Below are 26,441 nucleotides of genomic sequence, written 5' to 3' on the forward strand. Positions count from 1 at the left end.
ACAAAGTACTTGCACATTGTTACTCACTGAGTAAGGTCTCTATTGGAGGTAAACATAAGGACTTTCAAAAGTATGTCTTTTTTTATACCATTTTTTTCCATCAAATGGGAAAGTACTTTTAGTTGAAAAGCACTTCCTTCAAACACTGTATATTCCTGTTCAGCCAAATGAATTAATAGTGTGTGAACCCTAATAGTGATTTCTCATATTTAAGGCTGAATAGAAATACTTTCAGTCTGTCAGTGTTCTAAATATCCATAGCCACTCTGTCTACCTGTGATGCCACTTTAAAAGAACTACGTACCCAAACTCCTATGTCTCTCTGTTTGCCACCATTACCAGGGCCCTACCAAGAACCATATGAGTCCTGCCCTTGTTCATTTTACCAAATAGAATTCCATCTGCTATTCCTCAGGCCACTGGCTCAATTGATCAATATCCCTTTGTAAGCTTAGACAACTTTCTTCACTGTCAACCGTACCACTAATTTTGATGTCATCTGCAAACTTACTAACCAAACCCCTTAATGTCTTTATTTTCAGAATACTGCAATACCATAGTATTTAATTTGCGGAGGACCGTGTTAAATTTGAGATTTGGGGAGTGGACTGAAATATTGAATTCAATACCAAGATCAGCCATGATTGTATTAAAGAGGAGAGCAGGCCTGACAGGCTGTATAGTCTGTTCTTGCTCTCATTTCTTATATCTGGATACTTGTTCAGTGGTAATATAAACATTACCAAAAGGAGACAAGAAGCTGAAGCTTTCCATCTTGCACTAAAGAGGACTAGGATGCAAGAAACAGGCTTCACAAAGGGCACACCAACTTGTATGGCAACCTCATGAACAGTGCCCAAGCCATCTGTTTACCATGTAAACTTAATACTAAGAAAGGACAAATCAAAACTATCCTGTTTGATGATGGGATGGGCTACCCTAACCAAATCACCTCTCCCTGCTTGTTGTGAGAACTCATGAAAGCGTCTCTATCCACCGCCTTTTGTCCCTGACAACTCAGATTAACCTAGAACGGTGAGATGTCCAAAATTTGATTAACAGGCTAAGCTAGTTGCTTCATGCTGCTACCATGCAGGTGTAGTTTTCTCTCCTAAGAAGATACTGCCATCAAACCAAAAAGACATTTTTCCCACCACACAAATGAGTTTCAGTGCCAGTGTGATGCCAGGTGAGCTAAAAGTCCCAATAATTGGCAAACCAGATCAAACAACACAACATTTATGCAGTGGTCATGTGCTCAACCATACTTGCAAGCCTCAGAACAGTACATACACCATTTGATGTGATTCTGCTACCGGAAATAATTTATTAAGTAGTCCAGCCTGTGCTTAGAATTAACTGGAAATGAATTTAACATCAGCAGTCGGGTTTTACTGTGATGTACTGGTGTGCTAAAAGCTACATATAGAAGCCACAGAGAAAGGACCCCACTTGATGGAGGCAAAAGGAATTCATACAAACTTGACAAAAAAGCTCATGGAGAATGCAACACTGTGCACAATCAGAATCTACTTGCATGGCCTGAGAACTAAGATTGACAGTTAACTGTTCCTGCCGCATTTTCATGCACATGATGGCTCTCTTCCTATAAGAAATAGGTCATTTAACCCATCATGTTTGCACTGAGATCTTGAATGATGTGATAATGCTCAACACCACTTTCCTGCTTTTACCTGTATATATGCTGTATAAGTTGGCGTCCCTTACTTCAAGTCTGTTTCTTGTATCCTAGTGCTGATGAATGCAAGAGCACAAGTTTTGACTTCTTGTCTCCCTTGAGCAATGTTTAACTATGTTGTGTTCTAGGATTAATAAGTAATAGTAGTTAAATGTGCCATTTGGGAGTTTTGACAAACTGATTTGTGGAAAGATTTAATGAATTTTTGCACATACAATAAGATTAAATGTAGCCAAAAGTAGTGAAAAAACACTAAAAATGCACTTGAAAATGGGTTTAATGAATGGTGCCCATTTTGATAAGAAAAATAAAAGCATACAAAACATGGTGTTTTAACTAAAACACTGAATTTGGTCTAAAATAAAAAGAAAATATTATTGATGTTGGAAATCTGAAATAGTAAGCGCTAGTAAAACTGAGCATGACAGACAGCAATAGTCCTCACTTTCTCTTAGACAGCAATAGTGGAAAAATAAACAGAGTCTAGACATTGAGTCCATATGAATCCACTTGAAAAAGAAGAGGAGAATGAAATTATTTTGTCTTCAACTTAGTGCAAATTGTAATAAGGGAATACACAAATCTCAAATTTAAAAAGGCCTTCTACAAATTAAATTTTATGGTATTAAAGTCTTTTGAAAATAAACACATAATTAAGGGGCTTGGTTAGTAAGTTTGCAGATGACATCAAAATTAGTGGTACAGTCGACAGTGAAGAAGGTTATCTAAGAACAAAGAAAATTTACAGCCCAGGAACAAGCCCTTTGGCCCCCCCAAGCCTGTGCTGATCCAAATCTACTGTCTAAACCTATCACCTAATTCCTAAGGATTTGTATCCCTCTGCTCCCCACCTACTCATGCATCTGTCCAGATGCACCTTAAATGAATCTACCTTGCCTGCCTCTACTACCTCTGCTGGCAATGCATTCCAGGCACCTACCACCCTCTGTGTAAAATACTTTCCGTGTGTATCCCCCTTAAACTTTTCTCCTCTTAACCTTGAACACGTGAGATTACAAAGGGATATTGATCAATTGAGCCAGTGGGCTGAGGAATGGCAGAAGAAATTCTATTTGGTAAAATGAACAAGGGCAGGACTTATACGGTTCATTAGGGCCCTGGGTAATGGTGACAAACAGAGAGATCTTGGGGTTCAGGTACATAGTTCTTTTCAAGTGGCATCACAGGTAAACAGAGTAGCTACAAAGGTATTTAGAACATTTGCCTTCATTGCTCAGACCACTGGAGTAAAGAAGTTGGGACATCATGTTGAGGTAGTACAGGACATTGGTGACACCACTTTTGAAGTACTGTGTACAGTTCTGGTCACCCTGCTAAAATTAAAGGGTTCAGAAAAGATTTACCAGGATATTGCCTGGACTGGAGAGTTTGAGTTATAAGTATAGGCTGGGTAGGCTGAGACATTCTTCATTGGAGGTTGAGGGATAACCTTATGGAGGGGCAGTGATAAGGGGAATAGCAAAGATCTTTTCCCTAGGGACCATATTTTTAAGGTGAGAGGAAAAAGATTTAAAAGGGACCTGAGAGGCAACTTTTTCACACAGAGGCAGGTTTGTATGTGGAATAAGCTGCCAGAGTAAGTGGTAAATGCAGGTACAGTTAAAACATTTGAAAGACATTTGGGCAGATATGTGAAGCGGAAAAGTTTAGAGGGACATGGGCCAAGCACACGCAAGTGGGATTAGTTTAGTTTGGGAAATTTGGTTGGCATGAATGAGTTGGACCAAAGGTCTATTTCCTTGCTGTATGACTCTGACTTCAATAGAGTTCACATAGTATGTGAAAAGAACAGTTAAGAATCTCTTAGATAACTTCATATATTAAAATTAAGTCAGTGAGCTCCGCAAAATGATGAGTGCAGGAGGAAGTTATCAAGAAGGAGGAGTTGCTGATATATCTCACCTTAGAATATAAAGTCTGGAAGGAAGAGACAATGTATATTTCATTATGACACTATAAATTACACGCAAAACTGATAGCTAAACAACTGCACATTCCTGAGCTTGCCAAGCAGCTTAAACAGTGCAACTTTTCAGCATTGGGTTAAGGTGGCAAACCTAAAATCAATTTGAAGAGTTAGGTTGGAGTGTTTTGTGGGTGGTGATAGTATAATGGGCCTGGAAACTAAAGAAGCAACAGGAATCTGGCCCCTCTTGGCAGGGATGGGATCTGTTCACCGCCTGGAAAGTCAGCAGGGACCCAACGTCACTTCTCTCCAAGAGAACACTTTTACCAGGAAATCAGGCACTTACCTGGACAATGTTGGGTCTCCCATGCAATTAAACTGCCCATATGTTGAAAATCTCACCCCCTTTGACATCTTTAGTCTCACTGCCACTACCAGTAGTGGTGGCCATGATGGTACAACACTCAGGTCTACCTCTGGTATCACAGCTACATCACTAAATAGAGGTGAGAGGGGAATTGAGAGTCATAGGAAATGGGTCCTTGAAAGAAGTGTAGGAAGGGCTTGTTGTTTGGAAGCAAGGTCAGAGAGTTGGATTTCAGCAGATCCTCCCTACACATTGCTGTGTCCCTTGAGTGGGCACAGAGTGATGAAGAAAAGAGGACCATGAGCCCAGTCCCTAAAGCTTTTAGCAAACCCCTCAATATTATGTCCCCCAGCTGGTGGATATGAGTGGTGGTGGGATGAGGCCTCTGGGTGGGAAAGCTGCCCCTTTCCTTAAGCTTGACTGGGATGGTGTGTTCCCCAATCTGCACACCCTGCCCAATCAAATGACCCTCCTGTCACGGTAGGAGGAGGGGGCATTAAATTCTATCCATTAACTCTGTTTGTCTCTTCAAAGATGCTGCCTGACATGTTGAGAATCTCAAGCATTGTCTGTTTTCTCTGCAAGTTACACCTGTATTAGCTGTAAAATGAAATACTAACGGAACTCATTTCACACTGCATCAATGCACTGTGACATTTAGAAACAATGTATATCTAAAAATAAATAATCATACTATTTTCCAGTATTAGGCATGATAATACAACAAACAGCTCTTCAGAAACTCTGCTGTGCTACAAGTGGTAAAACTGCCTTTCCAAACTGAGACCTGAAACCTGTATGCAATACTGATGACAACTTACAGTATAAATAGTGGTATACACTGGATATGCTTATAAAGACTCCCAAGCTCTATGGAACTAAACTGTAAGCTTCGATTTTCCTGTAAACTACACATTATACCCTGATCATCCATTTGAACAGTTACTTCAATAAGGCCCTGCTGAAAAAATAGCAATACTTGTTGTGTGGCTTACCCCTCCAAATAGGGCTACCCTTCATTAAATAACTTCTTTCAGAATCCCCTCCAATATTTGTTTTCTGCATCAGGAAGCTTTGCCCCAAACTATTTTTCTTTGTCCAGAAAACAGGTACAGATAAATCAGAAGCAAACAGCTTTCAACTGCTGGCAGCAACTGATAACATACCCAAAGCCTCACTGCATATACGCCATGTTCTGGGTGAGCACCCACATTATTTAAATGATTTGGCCTTACCCTTGAGGTAGCCCCAGTAAAAGGATTGAATCTGGTACTTTGCAACCATGGCATTTTTGTGCCAAGACAGCAATATCCCATCCCATTGTGTTCCCCAAAATTTTAATGAAGTAATCCGGATACTAAATAACTACTTTATTGACTTTAAACACAAAACTTAGTTTTACCATCCAACAGAATACAACTCAAGTGTATCAGACCAGCAGATTTACAGTGTTACTTAAATTATTCCTATGTGATGCATTGCGAAATTTCCACCCTGCAGGAGTATGTCAGTGCTAGATTTATCATTATCGTTGACTGCACAATAAAACATAAAAGGTATATGTCTCATTTACAATACTAATATGAAATTGCCATGTCAACAATACACACTAATGAAGCCACGATTTGAGCCAACTGGAAAATGACACATGTAAAAGAAGTAAAAGAAAAACTTTACCTTCTATGCTTTTATTGTTTGATGTAACTTGAAAGAAAATCTTTTCTGCACAGGAAATGAAAAGTATTATTAATTATTTGACCCATCAATAACACACTGAGCATATGACCTTTGTTAAAACAAATCATAAATTACCTCTCCCCCGGTGTTCCTCTTCAGTTCCTTCCTTGCTTTTGTAAAAGCTGGTTTTCTGTTTTTTTGTAGGAGGATAATATTCAGGTACATAGACCTCAACACGGTTTTCACCTGTGATGTCATTTTCTGTTCAACAAATAGATGAAATGATGTAAAATGTATGACATGGCACTCAAAAACTGTACAAACCAACTCTGAAGGTAAAATCCATTGCTACTCACTGTTATGCAGATGTAGTTATACAAGAAACAATGCATAATTCAAATAAATTGCATACTAAAAATCTAACAGAGGTATTCATGATTTATACTTATCATCTGAATCCTAACTCATACCATGAACCAGCAGCTGTTGGCGATTAGCATTTGTGGTACGTAAGAACATATTTTGAGAGTTAATACTCACAAGAGTTCACTTGGCTGACCAGATAATTGACTATAGAAATCACCACTCAATGACAACTCCCAATTTCAGCTCAGAAGAGAAGAAAGGAAGCTTCTCATAAGGCACTCCCCTCACCCACCCAGCACAGATGGCCAACCCTGTGAAAACAACTGCCACTGCACTCACCAATCAAACCTCTACCTGGTCCTCACATCTTGACATAAGATTATAAGAATCAGGAGCAGGAGTAGGCTGTCCAGCCCTTCAAGCCTGCTTCGCCAGTCAATAAGATCATGGCTAATCTTTTCGTGGACTCAGCTCCAGTTACCCACGTTTTCACCGTATCCCTTAGTCCCTTTATTTTTCAATAAAATATCTACATTAGCTTTAAAAGTGAATACTGAAGTAGCGTCAACTACTTCCATGGGCAAGGAATTCCATAGATTAACATCCTTTTCGGTGAAGAAGTTCCTTCTCAGTTCAGTTCTAAGCCTGCTTCTTCTAATCCTGAGGCCATGCCCTCTTATCTTAGTCTCACCTACCAGTGGAAACATCCTCTCTATTTCTATTTTATTGATTCCCTTCATAATTTTATATGTTTCTATAAGATCCCACCCCCATTCTTCTGAATTCCAAAGAATATAATCCCAATCTACTTAGTCTCTCCTCATAATGCAAACCCTCAACTCCAGAATCAACTTAGCAAACCTCCTCTGCACCCCTTCCAGTGCCAGTACATCCTTTCTTAACTAAGAAGACTAAATCTGCACGCAGTACTCCAGGTGTGGCCTCAACAACTCCTTGTGCAGCTGTAACACTTCTCTCTGCTTTTAAACTCAACCCCTTTAGTAATGAAAGGCCTTCCTAATTACTTGTTGTATCTGCAGACCAACCTTCTACGATTCATGCACAAGGACACCCAGGTCCTTCTGCAAATCAGCATGCTGCAATCTTTTAACTGTTCAAGTAATAATGTATTTTGCTGTGACTCCTACCAAAATGTATGACTTCACATTAACTAACATTGTATTCCATCTGCCAGACCTTTGACCACTCACTCAATGTATCTATGTTCCTCTGCGAAGTTTCACAGTTCTCTGCACACTTTGCTCAACCACTCATCTTAGTGTCATCGGCAGATTTTGACATCATACACGTGGTCCCCAACTCCAAATCATCTATATGAACTGTAAATAATTGTCCCAACACCAACCCCTGAGGCACACTACTAGTCACTGATTGCCAGCCTGAATAGCACTCATTTATCCCCACTCTTTGCTTCCTGTTAGTCAACCAATCCTCTATCCACACAATACTCTACCCCTAACAGCACGCATCCTTATCTTATGCAGTAGCCTCATGTGTGGCATCATGTCAAAGGCCTTCTGGAATTCTAGGCACACCACACCCACTGGGTCCCCGTTGTCCATCATGCTTGAAACGTCTTCATAGAATTACAAAAATTTGGGAAGCATGACCTGCCCTTTATGCTGCGTCTGTACAATGGGACAATTTCTTTCGAGATGCCCTGCTATTTCTTCCTTGATAATAGACTCAAGCATCTTCCACACTACAGAGGTTAAGCTCACTGGTCTATAATTCCTCATCTTTTGTCTACTTCCCTTTTTAAACAGTGGCGTCACATTTGCTATTTTCCAATCACTGTGGCAGCTCTGAGAGGTCCCAGCAACCATGAGCCTAATTATCTACTTCTGACTCATTGTCTGTGCTGCTTACTTCAGTCAGGTACAGTCCCAGCAGTGGCCACAACTCTCCAAGTCTCTACTGGGACTGATGAGCTTCGAGCCCTCCAACTGGGATACTGTCAATCAGCAGCCTGATTGCCACAAGTCAACTGGGGCTCTGAAACAACTGAGGCAGGGTGGCCCCACATTTTCCAGACCACCACCCTAACAAAAATTCAGCTTAATGGATCATGTGTCTGTGTTTTTTAAATCAACTTGTCCAGAATGTTATTACACAACCACCACGCTACAAGAGCTTTTGCCTTAAAAATAAAGTATTTTAACTGCTATCTGGTGAGGGGGACATTGTCATCAACAATCTGGTATCACTAGTAGCATGGTCATGGCATATTTATGAAGAGAAAGGCTATGTTGCTTATGTAGCCCATTATTGTTAAAAGGAATTCAAATAGTTACACTGGATTTACTAAGTGAAATTTTAAACCTAAGAACTTTGAAATGGCTTGAGCTGCTCTGCTAAACATTCACCTCAGGTTTCATAATTGCATTTTTGATTATGGCCACTTCTTAAAATTTACATTTTTCCCTTGTTTCAACAGTGTTGTATAAATTTGCTGTGATTTCTAAAACTTCAGTTCAGAGGTAAATGCAATAAAGAGCAATCTAATAGATATTCTCTCTTTTCCATCACTAGAAAAAGCATTGAAAATTCATCTCATTTTATTAGCAAGGTAGCTTACAGGTGGCTAAAATCATAATGAGCCAGAAAAATCCTCTTCTTAATTACCTGTGTTTTGTTTGGGCTTAATTCCTTCATAACCCTTTGGTTGGAAACCACCAAATGCCCAGTCAAGCATTGGCTTAATTTGTTCCTCCAACGTGCCCCGGTCGTTGGAAGGGAATGGCATTCCAGATCTACTACTAGCGATCTGTAAGAGTTGATGTTTTGTATTAAGTAAAGAATATGTCATTTATCTTTAAAGTACTGTGAAGGAGCAGCAAACTATGGTTCAGATCATGGCTCAGATTTATTTATAACATCAAAGAAATGGGATACACAGTCGCATAATACAAATAACTTGGAATGTAATAAGAATCAGTTGGAGATGTAGTACTCATATCTCTAATTTCCTCAGCAATGTCATGGGGGACCTGTCAATGTTAATTTAGTTAGTCCTCTAATTTGTTGGTTAAAATTTTTCATAATGTGATGGCATTAGTCAGGACCTGGTCTTCATGCAAGTGAAGCATCTCTACTCCACAACCTTGGCTATATTTTATCAGTTTTGCTATTAGCACAGCCTCAGCTTGCTATTTATTGCAAATAAACAAATCAAGACCATTAATACATCCACTGGAAGCCAGCGAATTCACATTGTGGCCATCTGGCGAAAAGGAGAAAATGAGGACTGCAGAGATCAGAGTTGAAGAGTGTGGTGCTGGAAAAGCACAACCGGTTAGGCAGCATCTGTGAAGCAGGAGAGTTGACATTTCAAGTATAAACCCTTCATCCTGATGAAGGGCTTATGCTCAAAACGTGGATTCTCCTGCCCCTCAGGTGCTGCCTGACCAGTGGTGCTTTTCCAGCACCACACTCGTGACTCTAATCTCCAGCATCTGCAGTCCTCACTTTCGCCTATGCAATCAACCTTTACACAATTTCAGAACAATATGCAAGGCAATCTTTCATCCTATTCCTCATATGTTCTGTGAAAAAATAATTTTGATTCAGTCAAGAATATAAATGAACAAAAATATTTGAGGCACACTCCTGACCAGCTTGCTTAGTTATATTGCAAAATTCTACTTTTGGCAGTCTGACTCTTACCATCCAATACAAACTGCAAAATTAACACCAATTCCTGTACTTAGAATGGGAAATCAATTTATGTGGAAACTCTGGATAGTCAAATTTCTAGTCCAGTTGTTAGCTCTAACTACAGTTCTCCAAAAGCCACATGTGCAATTTTTAAAAATTGCAAACATGCACTTGCTGTAAATTTTTTATGCAGTCAGACTTTCAGTTGATTTATAGATATTCTACACTAGCAGAAGTTTGTGTATAATATTAACTATAGAGAAAACAAATCCTCTTTGGGACAGCACAGTGGCTTAGTGGTTAGCACTGCTGCCTCACAACGCCAGGAACCCAGGTTCAATTCCAGCCTCAGGCGACTGCCTGTGTGGAGATTGCACATTCTCCCCATGTCTGCGTGGGTTTCCTCCAGGTGCTCTGGTTTCCTCCCACAGTGCAAAAATGTGCAGATCAGGTGAATTGGCCATGCTAAATTGCCCGTAGTGTTAGGTGCATTAGTCAGAGTGAAATGGGTCTGGGTGAGTTACTCTTCAGAGGGTTGGTGTGGACTTGTTGGGCTGAAGGGCCTGTTTCCACACTGTAGGGAATCTAAGCTAATCACATCCAAGAACACAGTCTATATTTCACAGGACATCAACTGAGATTTGTCTGTTATGGATTTAGAGATATGTACTGGTTACTCCAATATTGAGGATACATATCTTGATTAGACCAGGAATTCAAAACTGCAAAAATAAAAATGAACACTTTGCCACCAGTTCATAACCACGACGTTGTGACCTGATTTTTCAGAATGAAACATAATAACATATTTGACCATTCGTCAGAAACTGTTTTGCAGTACTTTCCTATAAACAACTTTAAGGGTACTGTGAATATAGTAGCTCTGGAATCACATCGTGGAATACTACTGTGTACAAATGTTCACCTGCAATTCTTCTATCTGCTATTTCATCAGAGAGTTTTAACCAATTGGAGATGAATTAAGACGTGCTAATCAATTGGTAATACTTCTCATCTCGCCTACATATTCCAACAGACTTAACTTGCCCTAACACTGAATTACATTCCAATAGTTAGTGGGCAATAGAGGAAAGATATGTAAACATATCTTATAAAGTGGGAGATTTTAACCTCCCAAACATTGACTGTGACTCCCTCAGTGAATTTTTTTAGATTATTCCAGGAGGATTTCTGAGAACCAATGTAGATAGTCCAATCAGGGAATGAGCTGTATTAGACTGGGGATGAACCTAGTCGGGTGATCAAAGCTTCAGGAGGGGCACATTTGGGAACAGTGATCATAATTCCATAAGTTTTAAGATAGTTATGGACAAGACTGGTCCTCGGGTGAAAGTGCTAAATTGGGTGGAGATTAATTACAACAGGAACTGGAGAAATTAGATTGGGATGGCTGTTTGAGGGTTAAATCCTTAATTGACATATGGAAGTCTTTTAAAGGCCATTTGATCAGAGTTCAGGACTGGCGTGTTTTTGTGAGGATAAAAGATAAGAATGGTAAGATTTGGGTACTTAGGATGACAAGAGATATTGCAAAGTTAGTCAAAAAGTCAAAGGAGGCACATGTAAAGTCTAGAAAACTAAAATCAAACAAGGCCCTTGAGTATAAAGAAAGCAGGATATAACTTAAACAAGGAATTAGGAGGGCTAGAAGGGACCATGAAATGTCTTTGACAAGTAGGAAGAAGGAGAAGTCAATACATTTCATACATATATTAGGAGCAACAGGGTAACGGGGGAAAAGATAGGTCCACTCAAGGACAATGGAGAGAATTTATGCATGGTGCGGGAAGAAGTGGATGAGGTCCTTATTGAGTACTTCGCATCAATATTCACCAAACAAAAGGACAAGGATGATGGAAAGATTTTGATATTAAGGAAGAGGTGGCGTTGGTATCATGAAAAACATTAAGATAGGTAAGTCTCTGGGGCTTGATGGGATCTATCCCAAGATACTGAGGTAGACAAGAGAGGCGATTGCTGGTCCTTGTCCTCTTTAACCACAGACAAGATTCCAGAAGACTGCAGAATAGCCAATGGTGTCCCTGTGTTTAAGAACAGCAACAAGGATAACCAGGAAATTATAGGCTGGTGAGTCTTACATCAATGGTAGGGAAATTATGAGAAGATTCTTTAATCCAGACAAGTATAAGGTGATGCATTTTGGGAGGTCAAATGCAAGAGAAAGGTATAAAGTAAATGGCAGGACCTTTAGGAGCATTGACTGGGAGGATCTTGAGGTGCAAGTCTATAGCTCCCTGAAATTGGCAACACAAGTTGATAAGGTAGTAAAGACAGAATGCTTGCTTTCGTCAGTTGCAGCATAGAGTATAAAAGTTGGCACGTCATGCTGCAGCTGCATAAAACTTTAGTTAGGTGACATTTGGAGTATTATGTGCAGATCTGGTTGCTGATGAATGAAGAATGTTGATGCTTTGGAGAAGGTGCAGAAGAAGTTTACCAAGATGTTGCCTGGATTGGAGTGCATTAGCTGTAATGAGAGGTTGTACAAACTTGGATTATTTCTGTTAGAGCAACTGAAATTGAGGGGCAACCTGATAGAAGTACATAAAATTATGATAGACATGGATAGGGTGAATTGTCAGAGACTTTTTCCCAGGTTGGAAATGTCAAATACTAGGAGACATAAGTTTCAGGTGAGAGGAAAAATGCTTAAAGAATATGCGAAAGGAAAATTTTTTTTACACCAAAATTAGCAGTTGCCTGGTACGCACTGCCAGGCAGATGATAGAAGCAGATACATTAACAAGGTTTAAAAGGCCTTTCAACAGACACATGAAAAGGCAGGGAGTAGAAGGATATGTACAATGTTCAGGCAGATGGAATTAGTTTAGCAATGACATCATGGTTGGTACAGACATGGTGGGCTGAAAGATCTGTTCTTGTGGTGTACTATTTTATGGTCTTTTGCTCCAATCCTCGAATGCACCCTCCAAGCTCAGCTTGTCAATGAGATCCACTTCTTCTCTTGAGTTAATCCTACTAATTCCTACTTTTCTTGGTCCCTATGTTAATTGACATTATTATCAGGCCTTTCTCTTCAGATGCTCTCCTTTCTCTTTCAAATCTATCGCCACTGCTGTCCTCATAAAATCAATCTTGACCTTGTAAACTAATCTCCAAACTCCCTTTCTCATGAAATCTGGAAATACTGTTGCAACCCAGGTCAAGGCCCATTTTTCTCAAAACACATTGGAGGGATTCAAACAATCAAGTTTCCACTGGAAACTGAAAGCTGACTGGAAATTTCCAATCATCCTTCTTAAATTGCTGTTATAAAAGTTCACAAAATGCCTTGCTGGAACCAAAGTCACACAGTAAAAAGACCCAAAACAGGGTTGATACATTGGCAATGCCTGCTGTGCCAATGCTTTTGGGTCCCATGTGCCTCTGTGCCTGAATCAGACAGGCCCCAAAGTCCTGCTCATCGAGTCAGTTTCCATACATATCCTAATGGTACCTGCTTTACCTCTGTTCTCTTGCGCTTGACCCCTGCATTGTCTGACTGCTTGACCGACATTTAATAATTGGAGGAAATTTTTGATCTTCCAAAAAGTACTAGGAAGACAGAGCCACTGTTTTAGACTGTATCACAAACTCCTTTCTCTCAACACCTGTCTCATTCCTCTTCCTGCCAACTATCTGAGGTTGACTAGAGATTGTTTCTAAAGATGAAGTTCTGTCTAGTCCCAATATGAATCCCACTACACACCTGCACTGTCACTAAGATAGCTCATTCCACCTCCCCCGCCAAATAACATTTCCTGAACTCCACCTTGCCTCAGTACTGAAACCTTCATCAAACCATTGTCACCTCTACTCCTCATTATTCTCTCCATGATTTCTCATGTTCCCCCACTTAAAACTTGAGGCCATTCCAATCTCTGTGCTTTTACGTTAAACTGCACCAAATCTCATTTATCAGTCTCCCATGTGCTCACTAACTTACAGTGACTATTGGTCAACCAAAACCTTGATTTTAAAATTCTCAGCCTTGTTTTTAAATTGTTTCCCAGACTTGCATGTCTCTAGTTCAGTAAGCTCCTGTAGCCCTTCAATTCCTGTAAACCTCCAAGCTCCTCCTTGTCTCTTCCGGATCCTGGTATTAAGCATTCTTTTATTGGCAGCCATACCTTTAGCTGCCTAGGCCCTCAGACCGACTCCTCTCCAACACTTTTTTTACTCATTTAAATTGTGCTTAAAAGTACTTCTTTAACCAAACATTTGGTCTAATATCTCCTTAAATGGCTTGGAATTGTGCTCCACTATTCCCCTAGAATGTATACTGGGATGTTTTATTATTTTAATTTCATTATATAAATTTGAACTCTTATTGTTATAGTCAAAGAATCAGTTATTTGTGAGATCTTGTTGTGCTTAAATTGATCACTGTACTTTCCTACATTACAGCAGTTCAAAATAATTACTCAGCAGTTGAACAACTTGGAGTTGCGAAAGACTTCACAGCAAAGCTCATCTCTTTGTTATATTTGCAACTTTAAAAGGTTTCTAGGACATTCAAATGATTTAAACATAAAGTTGCCATCTCTTAAAGATGATAAGGCTTCTCTCGTTAGAGAAGGATGACGGGTGATGGCTTAACTTGAGGATCACTATGCCTCGGGTGAGGGGAGAGGTTGAGAAGAAGAATCATTCATGGTCACCTCAGCCAATGCAGGAATTGAAGCCACAGTGTTGGTGTAAGTCTACATTGCAAACCATCTTTCCAGCTAACTGCACTAAACTGGGGTGACATGGTGGCTCAGTGGGTAGCACTGGCTGCTTCACAGTGCCAGGTCTCACAGTTTCAATTCCAGCCTCTGGCGATTGTCTGTGTAATTTGCACATTCTCCCCATGTCTGCATAGGTTTCCTCCCACAATCCAGAGGTGGATTGGCCTTGCTAACTTGCCCATGGTGTCCAGGGATGTATACATTAGGTGGATTAGCCATTGGAAATGCAGGATTACTGGGATAGGTTAAGGGAATGAGTTTGGATGACATGCTGCTCAGAGAGTCGGTGTAGAGTTGCTGGCCTGTTTCCATACTGTAGGGAGTCTATGACCATGTCAAATAATCTCATGCAGGAAGGGAACCCTTAGGAGGTGATGCATTATCATGAAATTTGTCTCTTTGACAGAGAATTGAAGGCTGAGAGAATACAGGTCAACTTAATGACAAACAGCAGTAATTCTTCTGGAACAAAGTTGACAAATAGGCTTTTATGTTTGAAGTGCTTTCGCATATGACAAGTTTCTTCATCTCATCAGACTATCAGGAAGGCCTACAGAAGCATGGATCCGCTCTAAACAAGAGGAATGGAAAATTCTATAGCTATTTACAAAATTTATTTTAGTATAACTATACAGTAAAAAAACTGAGCAAAAAACCAAAAATTCTGAAGAAGGGTCACCGAATCCGAAATGTTAACTCTGCTTTTTCTCCACATATGCTGCCAGACGTGCTGAGTTTTTCCAGCAATTTCTGTTTGTTTCTGCAAAAAAGCTTGTTAGGTATCGGAAAACAGGGACGTGAAGTTTCTTAACTTCCTCTATTCTGTAGATGCAAGAGCTCATCCCCAGTTGCGCACGCAATAAAGAAAGAAACTGCTCTAACAGTTTCTGAATTTCCAACTAAAGAGTCAGGAAAGACGGTGTACGGGTCAGTGATTTCCTGACCAGTTACCTCTGAAGATTCTGCACCACATTTTAGGATCAAATTAATAACCTAACTATCGAGGGAAGGAAAAGGTTTAAAAATTCTATAGCTATTTACAAAATTTATTTTCATATAACTATACAGACAAAAAAACCAAAAATTCTGAAGCAGGGTCACTGAATCCGAAATTCTGCTTTTTCTCTACATATGCTGCCACACCATTCAATTTCAAATTTCAACGATTTCAAATACAAAATTGCAATCCTAGCTTTAACAAGTGCAATTACCTCCAGAGCCTGGAACACAGCCCTTTTGTAAGACACCAGCTTGTTAAACGCAGAAGTGTGAAAGTATTGACCAATAGCAGTTAAAGGCACAAGTTTGTCGGCAGAAACCTTGAAACAAGAAAACAAAAAATATTAGTAACCCAGACCATTCAGAATAGGCCTATACAGGTCGTTCTGCTATAATGCGACAGTTGTTTTCCTCTAAAACCTCGCGCTATGGAAAATTGCGCTGCAGAAGATTGCTAACAGATAATCACTACACCCGTTCAGTAGATGCGTTCAGTAACCCATTGCATTATCCAAATAACATCCACAATGTGTCGATCATGTTACAAGCAATTTACATTGACGCATGTTATTGCAGAATGACCAGCCTGCCAACCACTGCAGCTTTATAAGGCAGTCCTACATTCCGATCCCATTGTCCAAACACAACAATGTAATCATTTTTTGAGTAGTGCCTTACAAAACAAGGCTCTTTCATCAAACTAGAGCATTGCCAAATATTGTCAAAAAGAGGTTGAAATTCTGTTGGTTCCAGTGAGCTAGAGGAGTGGGATCTGTGACTGTGAACTTGGAAAGATGATGAGCTGATACCAAATTGAAGAGTCAGGGTTATTAGAGACTGGGTTAATGGCATGGTCAGGATCGATGTATTACACCTATAAAGATGTACATGACCCAAAGTGCCAGATGGAATATTGCAATGCAGCAGAGAATTTGAAACAGGTATTTAAAATTAAGAAAGGTTCAACTAGAGAAAGTGAAGTGAAACCATTTCCAATGGCCATGAGGTCATTAACCAGAGGCACAGATTCAAGATGCTTGGCAAAAGAACAAGAGGCAGATGAGAATTTTTTTTCAACAACGAGTGATTAGAGTTTGGAATGCACTGCCTGAAATGGTGGTGGAAACAAAGTCAATAGTAGCCTTCCAAAAGAAATTGGATGAATAAATACTTGAAGGAAAATGAAATTGCAGAGTTATAAGCAAAAAGCATGCAAGTGGGACTAACTGGATTACTGATCAAAAGATCTGTGCAGATTCAATCTGCTGAAAGGTCCCTTTCAATGCTCTATTAATCTATTACTCTCTGTGTGCTGAATTCAATGGCCCTTGAAAATGAGTGCATGGATTACAATGCATGATTAATCCAATCCCGTTGTCTGAAACATAAGGAGCACACCAGCTTTGCGCTGCCTATTGTGTGAAGTGATTTCACTTCCACGCTACTGAAAGAAGATATCAGAGTATGGGAAAATTTTGTAAGTAGTTATAACCAACTACATATTCAGCAGAAATATTTCTCTTTTTTTTGGTACTGCAAACTGGCATGCAATGTTTAAACCTAGCATTTTTTTAAAATTCATTCATGGGATGTACACATCACTGGCTGGACCTGCATTTATTGCCCATTCCAAATTGCCCAGATGGTTGTTAAGAGTCAACCACATTGCTGTGGGTCTGCAGTCACAAATTGGTCAGACCAGGCAAAGACAGTAGATTTCCTTCTTTAAAGGAGATTAATGAACCAACTGAGTTTTCACAACAATTGAGAGTGGTTACATAGTCACCATTAGTTGACGTATTCCAGACTTTAATTCAATTCAAATCTCTGAATTACTAATCCAGGTACACTGTCATTACATCACCACACTATTCCAACCACCCCCTTCAAAAGGGTGGGGGGGAGGGGGGTGGTGCATTGTGGCTGAAACAGATGAAGACAGTCATTCAAGAAGTGAATCTGACTTTGGAAACACTGAGCAATAATACAAGGAGATGGAGTATGGGTTTCAAACCTTTCAAATGTTGTGCTGTAGCTTTGGTGAAGTAAATGGAGAAGAGTAGTGATGTTCTACATTTACAGAGGGCCAGGAGGTCCTTCAAACACATAAACAGAAGCCAATCTGGCAACAGATAATCATGGAGATCAAGCTAGGCATTAAAACCCTATGGACCTGGATGCAATGCTGCAAGAGGTTTAATGACCTCTTTCCTGCAAGCCCTATATCAACTTATACATTTCATCAACATGACAGCCATAGCAACCAAAGAGTTTAAACTAACACACTCTCACATTTCCCTCTCTCTTGCAAGACAAGGCAGTGCTGAATCATAGGCTCATCCACATGTCCTGACTTGCATGGAGAAGCTGGTGCTTGTCGTTATTTAAATACCTATTACTGAGATTTGGGCCAGTGGAGAAGCTGAAATCATCAAAGCTGGTGATATTCCCTATGTTTAATGCACCTTATTTTCCTTCATCTCATATACTCTTCTGATGTACAAGCTGCAACTGATGTTAGCATGCATTTGTTCCTTGTCCCCAAACCTGAACACCAATTTTACATATTTGTCTTCTCACATTCAGACACTTGGAGGAACAGCAAAAAGCCAGTGCTGATACTGAAGTATCATCAGCCAATTTCATTCTTGTACCTCCAACTCAGACGCTTGTACTTGTATAATTTAGAGGATAATGGATAAATAGACAGGATGGCTAGGGGGATGAGGGATATGGACAAAAGGATTTTCAGCTTCAAACTCACCAAAGGGTGAAGTCATTTGTGGGTTCAGCTACAATGATTTGGATAAGGCTCTAATGGGGCAACTTGCAAACAAATACCATGGGTATGCATAACCTGATGCATTGACTGTCTACTGCCTGACAAATGTTTGACGTCAAGAAGCACAAAAGAGTCGGGAACCAAATTGGAAAAGGAATTTACACAGGGCTCGAAGTCCATTATCCAGCAAGGAGGCACTAGCCAGTTGAGAGGGTTTTAAAAAGAATATGTGATTAGGAAAAGGTTGTCATTTTCTTCGTGGGTGCCCAGAAAGGAAAGAAGGACCCACAAAACATAGCATTCCCTTATTTCCTGTTGCTTTATGTATTTAGGATCAATTCAGGTTTTAACAAACTTAATTGAGCCTTAATTATTTATTTTCATAGAGTGAGAGGGCTGCCAATTTTGCTATCTACCCACCCTCTAAATTATGGGGATGAGCTCAGATGTGGTTGTGAAGGTAGTGGAGTAGCCACCCTCCCCATATTACATGATGTCCACTTAAAACTTGGCAATGGTACGTAATATCCATTCCATAGTATACCTGCTCTGTCCGCTTACAGCAGTTGATCACTTTATGTTCAAACAACCTTAACAATATAGCATCTGATACAATTCACTCCAAAAGTGTATGTATGCGTCTCAGATGCCACTTTTGTCTGAAACAGTACTCATTGTGCTCAAAGAACAAAAGCCACTGATCTCAATTACACGTTGTATGTTTTTAGGAGAGTTAGAAGTACTGAAAGGAAATAGGGTCAATAACCTGTTGCATCAAGAGCCGGTTCCCACATTTTTTGGCCACCATCCAATGGTTTCTGCTGTGCTTCTGCACATAATTTCATGTCCAGAATCATTTATGAAATATGAAGGTAGGCTAGCCAGTAATATTAGAAATGATAGCAAAAGTTTCTTTCAATACATAAGAAACAAACGACAGGCAAAAGTAAACATTGGGCCACTTCAAACTGATGCTGGAAGCCTAGTGATGGGAGATAAGGAAATAGCTGGAGAATGTAATAAGTACTTTGCGTCAGTCTTCACAGTGGGAGACATGAGTAATATCTCAACAATTAAAGGGAGTCAGGGGGCTGAATTGAGTATGGTTGCCATTACAAAAGAGAAAGTGCTAGAAAAGCTAAAAGGTCTTAAAATTGATAAATCTCCTGGCCCCGATGGGCTACATCCTAGAGTTCTGAGGGAGGTGGCTGAGGAAATAGCGGAGGCATTGGTTGAGATCTTTCAAAAGTCACTGGAGTCAGGGAAAGTCCCGGATGATTGGAAGATCGCTGTTGTAACCCCCTTGTTCAAGACAAAAGATGGAAAATTATAGGCCAATTAGCCTAACCTCGGTTGTTGGTAAAATTCTAGAATCCATCATTAAGGATGAGGTTTCTAAATTCTTGGAAGAGCAGGGTCGGATTAGAACAAGTCAACATGGATTTAATAAGGGGAGATCGTGCCTGACAAACCTGTTGGAATTCTTTGAAGAGGTGACAAGTAGGATAGACCAGGGAAACCCAGTGGATGTGGTCTATCTAGACTTCCAAAAGGCCTTTGATAAGGTGCCACACGGGAGGCTGCTGAGCAAGGTGAGGGCCCATGGTGTTCGAGGTGAGCTACTGGTATGGATTGAGGATTGGCTGTCTGACCGAAGGCAGAGAGTTGGGATAAAAGGTTCTTTTTCGGAATGGCAGCCGGTGACAAGCAGTGTTCCACAGGGTTCAGTGTTGGGACCGCAACTGTTCACGTTATATATTAACGATCTGAATGAAGGGACTAGGGGCATTCAAGCGAAGTTTGCTGATGATACGAAGTTAGGTGGACAGGCAGGTAGTACTGAGGAAGTGGGGAGGCTGCAGAAGGATCTAGACAGTTTGGGAGAGTGGTCCAGGAAATGGCTGATGAAATTCAACATGAGCAAATGTGAGGTCTTGCACTTTGGAAAAAAGAATACAAGCATGGACTACTTTCTAAACGGTGAGAAAATTCATAAAGCCAAAGTACAAAGGGATCTGGGAGTGCTAGTCGAGGATTCTCTAAAGGTAAACATGCAGGTTGAGTCCGTGATTAAGAAAGCGAATGCAATGTTGTCATTTATCTCAAGAAGGTTGGAATATAAAAGCACCGTTGTGTACTGAGACTTTATAAAGCTCTGGTTCGGCCCCATTTGGAGTACTGTGTCCAGTTTTGGTCCGCACACCTCAGGAAGGACATACTGGCACTGGAGCGTGTCCAGCAGAGATTCACATGGATGATCCCTGGAATGGTAGGTCTAGCATATGAGGAACGGCTGAGAATCCTGGGATTGTATTCATTGGAGTTTAGAAGATTAAGGGGACATCTAATAGAAACTTACAAGATAATACATGGCTTGGAAAGGGTGGACGCTAGGAAATTGTTTCCATTAGGCGAGGAGACTAGGACCAGTGGACACAGCCTTAGAATTAGAGGGGGTAAATTCAGAACAGAAATGCGGGACATTTCTTCAGCCAGAGAGTGGTGAGCCTGTGGAATTCATTGCCGCAGAGTGCAGTGGAGGCCAGGACGCTAAATGTCTTCAAGGCAGAGATTAATAAATTCTTGATGTCACAAGGAATTAAGGGCTATGGGGAAAATGCGGGTAAGTGGAGTTGAAATGCCCATCAGCCATGATTGAATGGCGGAGTGGACTCGATGGGCCAAATGGCCTTACTTCCACTCCTATGTCTTATGGTCTTATGGTTTCCTATTTAATGAAATTCTAGTGACCACCATTACTTGACTGAATAAACAGCAAATATTTTAATGCAGCTTTGCTTGTGGATGTTGGGATAATTGCTTCTGTAGTTCAGTATTTGGTCCATATGTGTTGTTTTCCTGTAGACGCTGGTTTGAAATTCACCATTGGCTGTTCACTCTACTGTAACATCTAGGAATGGCAGTTTGTTGTTGTTTTCTTCCTCTTTAGTGAATTTTGCTTTACTGCCATAAAATTCTACAAATCTTCTCAAAACTCGCTAACCAAGTTATAGACCAACAGGTTTATTAGAAGGAAAAGTTTTTGGAGCGCTGCCCCTTCATCTTCTAAACAAAAGAGCGCTGCTTGTATTTCCAAATAAACCTGTTGGACTATAACCTGATGTTGTATGACTTTTAACTTCATCTGTATAGTTATGTGTGAAACTGATGAGGAACTTTTATTAGAAATAGTAGCAGTTAATATATTTAACACTGTATTGGAAATTAATAATTTTCAGATTCTGCTTTGTTCAAATGGAGATTAATCTTTCATGAACATACTAAATGCATGACACAAACGACATAGGAAAAAAGCTTGAGTAGAACTTAATTTACCATAGTGAAAATGATTTGACAGCACATTGAACAGCTCCAAGGTAGAGGATGAGAAAGCCAAAACATCTGAATAAATTCAGCACATTTAAGTGTAAGCCCCAACTGGCAAAATTCACATATGGACATAATATATTCTTGCATTTACTATCCTTATTTTGTGTAGGACACCCAGATCTACATAAAAATTCCCATACAATTTAAGCATGTGTATGGGAAATTCACCAAATTTGAAATTTTACTGTATGATCATTCAGAAAACAATGTACATGAGTAAAGTTGTTCTGAAACTTTGATTTATCTTTGGACTTACCTCTGAGAACTTGCCATCTCCAAACCACTGAAGCCACCTCATTCCTGTTGCAGCTTGCCTTCTTCCAGGTGTACGCCAGGAAACCACAATGGCTGGCCACCATGAGAATCCTTTGATCTTCCCCCAAACCAGCTCCCCAATACCATAACCTTTACCATCCTAAAGATAAAAAAATTACATTTGTTATTAAGATGTGGAAAGTACTGTACCTTTAAGAAAGTTAAAAGCTAACAGAACTACCTGACAGCACCAAGTGTTCTGAACAAGATACAATGTAACCTTTTGATCCAGCAGCTAGTGTAGCTGGTTGCCAGGAGACAAAAACAAATTTGAATTTGGTCAATCATTTTTCTGGTATTTTCTGACAAAAGCACATCCATGACAAGGTGAGAGATTGTGTCTACAAAATTAGGAATTAAAAAATTTTGTTTGATTCCTCCCTTATCTTTCATTAGGTCTTTCACCAGAACTCAGAAAATGTCATAATAGGTGTTAAGCAAATACAGAGAAGAGGTGAAAAAAGAACAAAAGATCTGTGATGAGGTGGAAGACAGGAAAGATAAATGAAAAAAAGGGGTGCAAAGCAAAGTCACTGATAAGGGGGCAAGCAAATAAGGAAAATACAAGTCTAGATGAGCGGCACGGTGGCACAGTGGTTAGCACTGCTGCCTCACAGCACCAGAGACCCGGGTTCAATTCCCGACTCAGGCGACTGACTTTGTGGAGTTTGCACATTCTTCCAGTGTCTGCGTGGGTTTTCTCCGGGTGCTCCGGTTTCCTCCCACAGTCCAAAGATGTGCAGGTCAGGTGAATTGGCCGTGCTAAATTGCCCGTAGTGTTAGGTAAAAGGGGTAAATGTATGGGTGGGTTGCGCTTCGGCGGGTCGGTGTGGACTTGTTGGGCCGAAGGGCCTGTTTCCACACTGTAAGTAATCTAATCTAATCTAAATGGGGTGCAAGTGTAAACAGAAGTAGCAGAATGATCACCTATAGTTTCAATGCAGGAAATGGGGAGTGAGATCATGGTTTGAAACAACTGAATTGAGTTCACAAGGATTAAATCTGCTAAATCAAAAGATAAGTTGCTGTTTCTTGAGCTTAAGTGGAGCTTCTATGATACATTCAGAGGTCAGGAGTGAGAATGATACAAGAAAATAAATGAATAGGCAACCCAAAGCTCAAGGACACATTTACAGATTGAATGGAGACTCTGCAAAGTGGTCACCTAATCTTTGCTTGTCTCTCCAGTTTAGAGGAGACCATATCACGAGCCGCAAATACAGCCGCATATTGAAACAAGTATAAATAATTCACTCATTCATTTGGAAGGAGTGATCAATGCTCTGCACAGGAGGGTGAGGTCAAATTACAGCTTTTTGCCTGTGCGAGAAGGCAGCATTGGATTGGGAACGGTGTTGGGACTGACTGAAAAGTAGACTAGGCTATTAAGGAGGAAATAACCCCATGGAAATGCTGAAAAGTGCAGTGGTGAAGAAAATGGCTTCCTTGACTTTTTTTTCCTGATTATACAGGAAATTTCCTTACATGCACAGCTCCTTTAGGTTGTTTCATGCTGCCTTGCATGCATTATGGGACCGATTTGGTCAGGGAAAAGGTTTTTAGACTAAAGAGGGTCTGTATAGCTTAGACTAAATATTGATGGTAAACATTGATGTGCACGGGTGGAAGCAGTTGGAACTTGGTGTTGTTTGCTGTAAAACACTGCAGTCAGCTTCTTCCATAAAAATGTAATTGCCAGGGGCAGTCAAGGTCACCGCTGCACTCAATTCTTCTATCTGTGCCCCTTTAACCAAAATGAAAGGATCTCATGAATTATCAGCCAGATTATTCCTCAAGATATGTCAAGCATGTGACTGATGTATAATTCAATGTGATTAGGATTTTTCTCCACTTTCAGGGGCATGGCCTGCAGAGTAACTGATGGTCTCTATAAACTTTCTACAGCCCATACTATATGGCAGTAACATCTATTCTACTCATTTATAAAGGAAAATAAATAACTGAATAAACTAATTATGTAGTTACTTCTGTAGTTAAGGATATGTTATGTGTGCAGTATGTGAGAGCTCATGAATGCCAGTGTGATCCAGGGCAAATATATATTCAGTAAATGTTTACAGGTTGAGGAGCTTCAGCTCTGAATATGAAAGCTGAAAGCTGGAAGCTGAACTACACAATGCAATACATTACAGAGAGGAAATGTTGCCTTGATACTTTTCACCAGGAGGCAGTCATTCCCTTTAGGATCGGATTGTCTGATTTGGTCATTACTCAGAGAAAGGAAGGTGTAACTGTGAGTGAAGAAGTGAGGGAAGGAGTGCAGAAGCTACAACCTTCATCAATAACCAACAAGTTAGAGGTCAGTCAAGGTAGCAGGGCAGATAAGATCAACTTCTATGGCACTGTGGGAGAGTAAAAAGGAACGTAGTGTAGTAGGGGCCAGTATAGTGAAGGGGATTAACACTGTTCTCTGCAGCAAAGAACAAGAGTCCAGAGGTTGTGCTGTCTACCTGAGTGCCAGGATTCAGGACATCTGCTCAGGGTTGGTGAGGAATTTACAGTGCAATGCAGAGGATTAATCATCCTGGCCCATGTAAGCATCAATGACATGTGCAGGACAAAAAAAAGGTTCTGCAATAGTTAGCATGAGGAACTCAGTACCAAATTAAGAAACAGAACTTCTAAAGGTAGTACCTTCTGGATGCAAATCAGCAAAGGGCACTTAGGTTTGGTGAAATGGTTCAAAGACTGGCTCTGCAGAAGTGACATTCTACTTCATGGAACACAAGCACAAGCAAAGTGAGAGCTGTATGATTATGACAGTCTACATGCAAGCTAAATAGATGAAGAAAAGATCCAACTTTGGAAGATCGAGTAAATCAAAGAGTAGAGACAAGGCAAGAGAGAAAGGTGTTAATATGGGAAATGATTAGATTAGATTAGATTAGATTACTTACAGTGTGGCCCGACAAGTCCACACCGACCCGCCAAAGCGCAACCCACCCATACCCCTACATTTACCCCTTCACCTCACACTACAGGCAATTTAGCATTGCCAATTCACCTGACATCTTTGGACTGTGGGAGGAAACCGGAGCACCCGGAGGAAACCCACGCAGACACAGGGAGAATGTGCAAACTCCACACAGTCACCTGAGGCGGGAATTGAACCCAGGTCTCTGGCGCTGTGAGGCAGCAGTGCTAACCACTGTGCCACCATACCACCCACAGCCTAAACAGACTGTGACAGAAAGGGATGTGTATAAATCCAAAACTGAATCAACAGATCAGGCTAAAGGTTGCAAAACTTAAAAAAAAGACAAAACTGATGGCTCTGTACCCATATGTACATAAATACAAAACAAAAGACATGAATTATTAATGCTAACAGAAATAAATAAATATGCTCTGACAGCCATTACAGTGACATGGCTGTTGGATGATACAGACTGGATCTGGATAATGAAAGATACACAACATTTAGGAAGAAGAGAAAACCAGGAAAAGGCAGAGGCATAGCTCCACCAGGAAACCAGGATATAGATACATTTTGGGGAGGGATGATAAGTTATAAATGCAAGAACCCATTTGCCAGAATGTTGTAAAGGCCCCCTAATAGTAACCTTATAGTAAGATGAAGTATAAAAAAAGAAATAATGGGAGCTTCTCAGAGAGGCATGGAAGATTTCAATCTACACATAAAGTGGAAAATCAAGACGAGAAAAGCCAGCCTACCTAAGGAGCTGATGGAATATTTTCAAGATGATTTCTTAGAGCAGCACATTCTAGAGCAGACTATACTAGATCTAGTATTGTGCAATGGGATAGGATTTATTAATCACTTCAAAGTGAAGGTGCCTCTAGGGAGCAGCAATTACAACACCATGGAATTTTACATTGAGTTTGAAGGAGAGAAGAATGGATCCAAGATTAATAGTTTAAAATTAAATAAAGGCAGCAGGAAGGCAAGAAAGCAGACCTAGCTAAAGTGAGCTGGCAATTTAGGTTAAAGGGATAGGATGCAGTGCCAGACAATTAAGGGGCTATTTCACAATTTACAGAATTCCAACAAGAAAGAAAAAATTCCAGTGGGGAGAACCCATCACTTATGTCTAATAGCAAAAGTTAATGATAGTATTAAATTTAAATAAATAACACAAAAGTAAGTGTTTGCAGTACAAAACATGAATATTGCAGAAAATATGGCCCTTGCAATAAAATATAACCTTCTTTAATTTTTCTGACAAAAATTGGGAGGTTATGCTTCAGTTATTTATGACATTGGTAAGACCACATCTAGACTACAGTCTACAGTAATTGTTTTATTTGAGAAAGAAGATAAATGCATTAGAAGCAGTTCAGAAATTTATCAGGCCAATACCTGGAATGAACTGGTCACCTTATAAGCAAAGTTTGGACCAGTTAAGGTTGTATCAGTGGAGTTTAGAATAGTAAAAGGTTTAAATATTATATGATTGAAACACAAATTGCTGAAGGGTCTTGACAGG

At 40.1% G+C, this 26,441-nt stretch overlaps 1 protein-coding gene across 4 annotated transcripts in view; it reads right to left on the bottom strand.

Annotated features, from left to right (window-relative positions):
- The window catches only part of LOC122560172 (DNA (cytosine-5)-methyltransferase 3B), a 290,151-nt gene that overhangs the window by 126,896 nt on the left and 136,814 nt on the right, over positions 1-26,441 (bottom strand). For all 4 annotated transcript variants that reach the window (XR_015759555.1, XM_087994836.1, XM_043710531.2 and 1 more), the window contains 5 exons: positions 21,914-22,072; positions 15,698-15,805; positions 8,683-8,824; positions 5,806-5,931; positions 5,671-5,715 (listed from right to left, as the gene is read on the bottom strand). Coding sequence is in view for 3 of the 4 variants with exons in the window: in XM_087994836.1 (XP_087850962.1) it covers positions 5,671-5,715; positions 5,806-5,931; positions 8,683-8,824; positions 15,698-15,805; positions 21,914-22,072 (580 nt within the window). In the remaining variant the exon portion in view is untranslated. The remainder of the gene's footprint in view (positions 1-5,670; positions 5,716-5,805; positions 5,932-8,682; positions 8,825-15,697; positions 15,806-21,913; positions 22,073-26,441) is intronic.

The sequence above is a fragment of the Chiloscyllium plagiosum genome, unplaced genomic scaffold (genome assembly GCF_037043375.1).
Source record: "Chiloscyllium plagiosum isolate Xiang-an unplaced genomic scaffold, Cpla_swu_hap1 HiC_scaffold_15, whole genome shotgun sequence".
NCBI classification, from domain to species: domain Eukaryota; kingdom Metazoa; phylum Chordata; class Chondrichthyes; order Orectolobiformes; family Hemiscylliidae; genus Chiloscyllium; species Chiloscyllium plagiosum.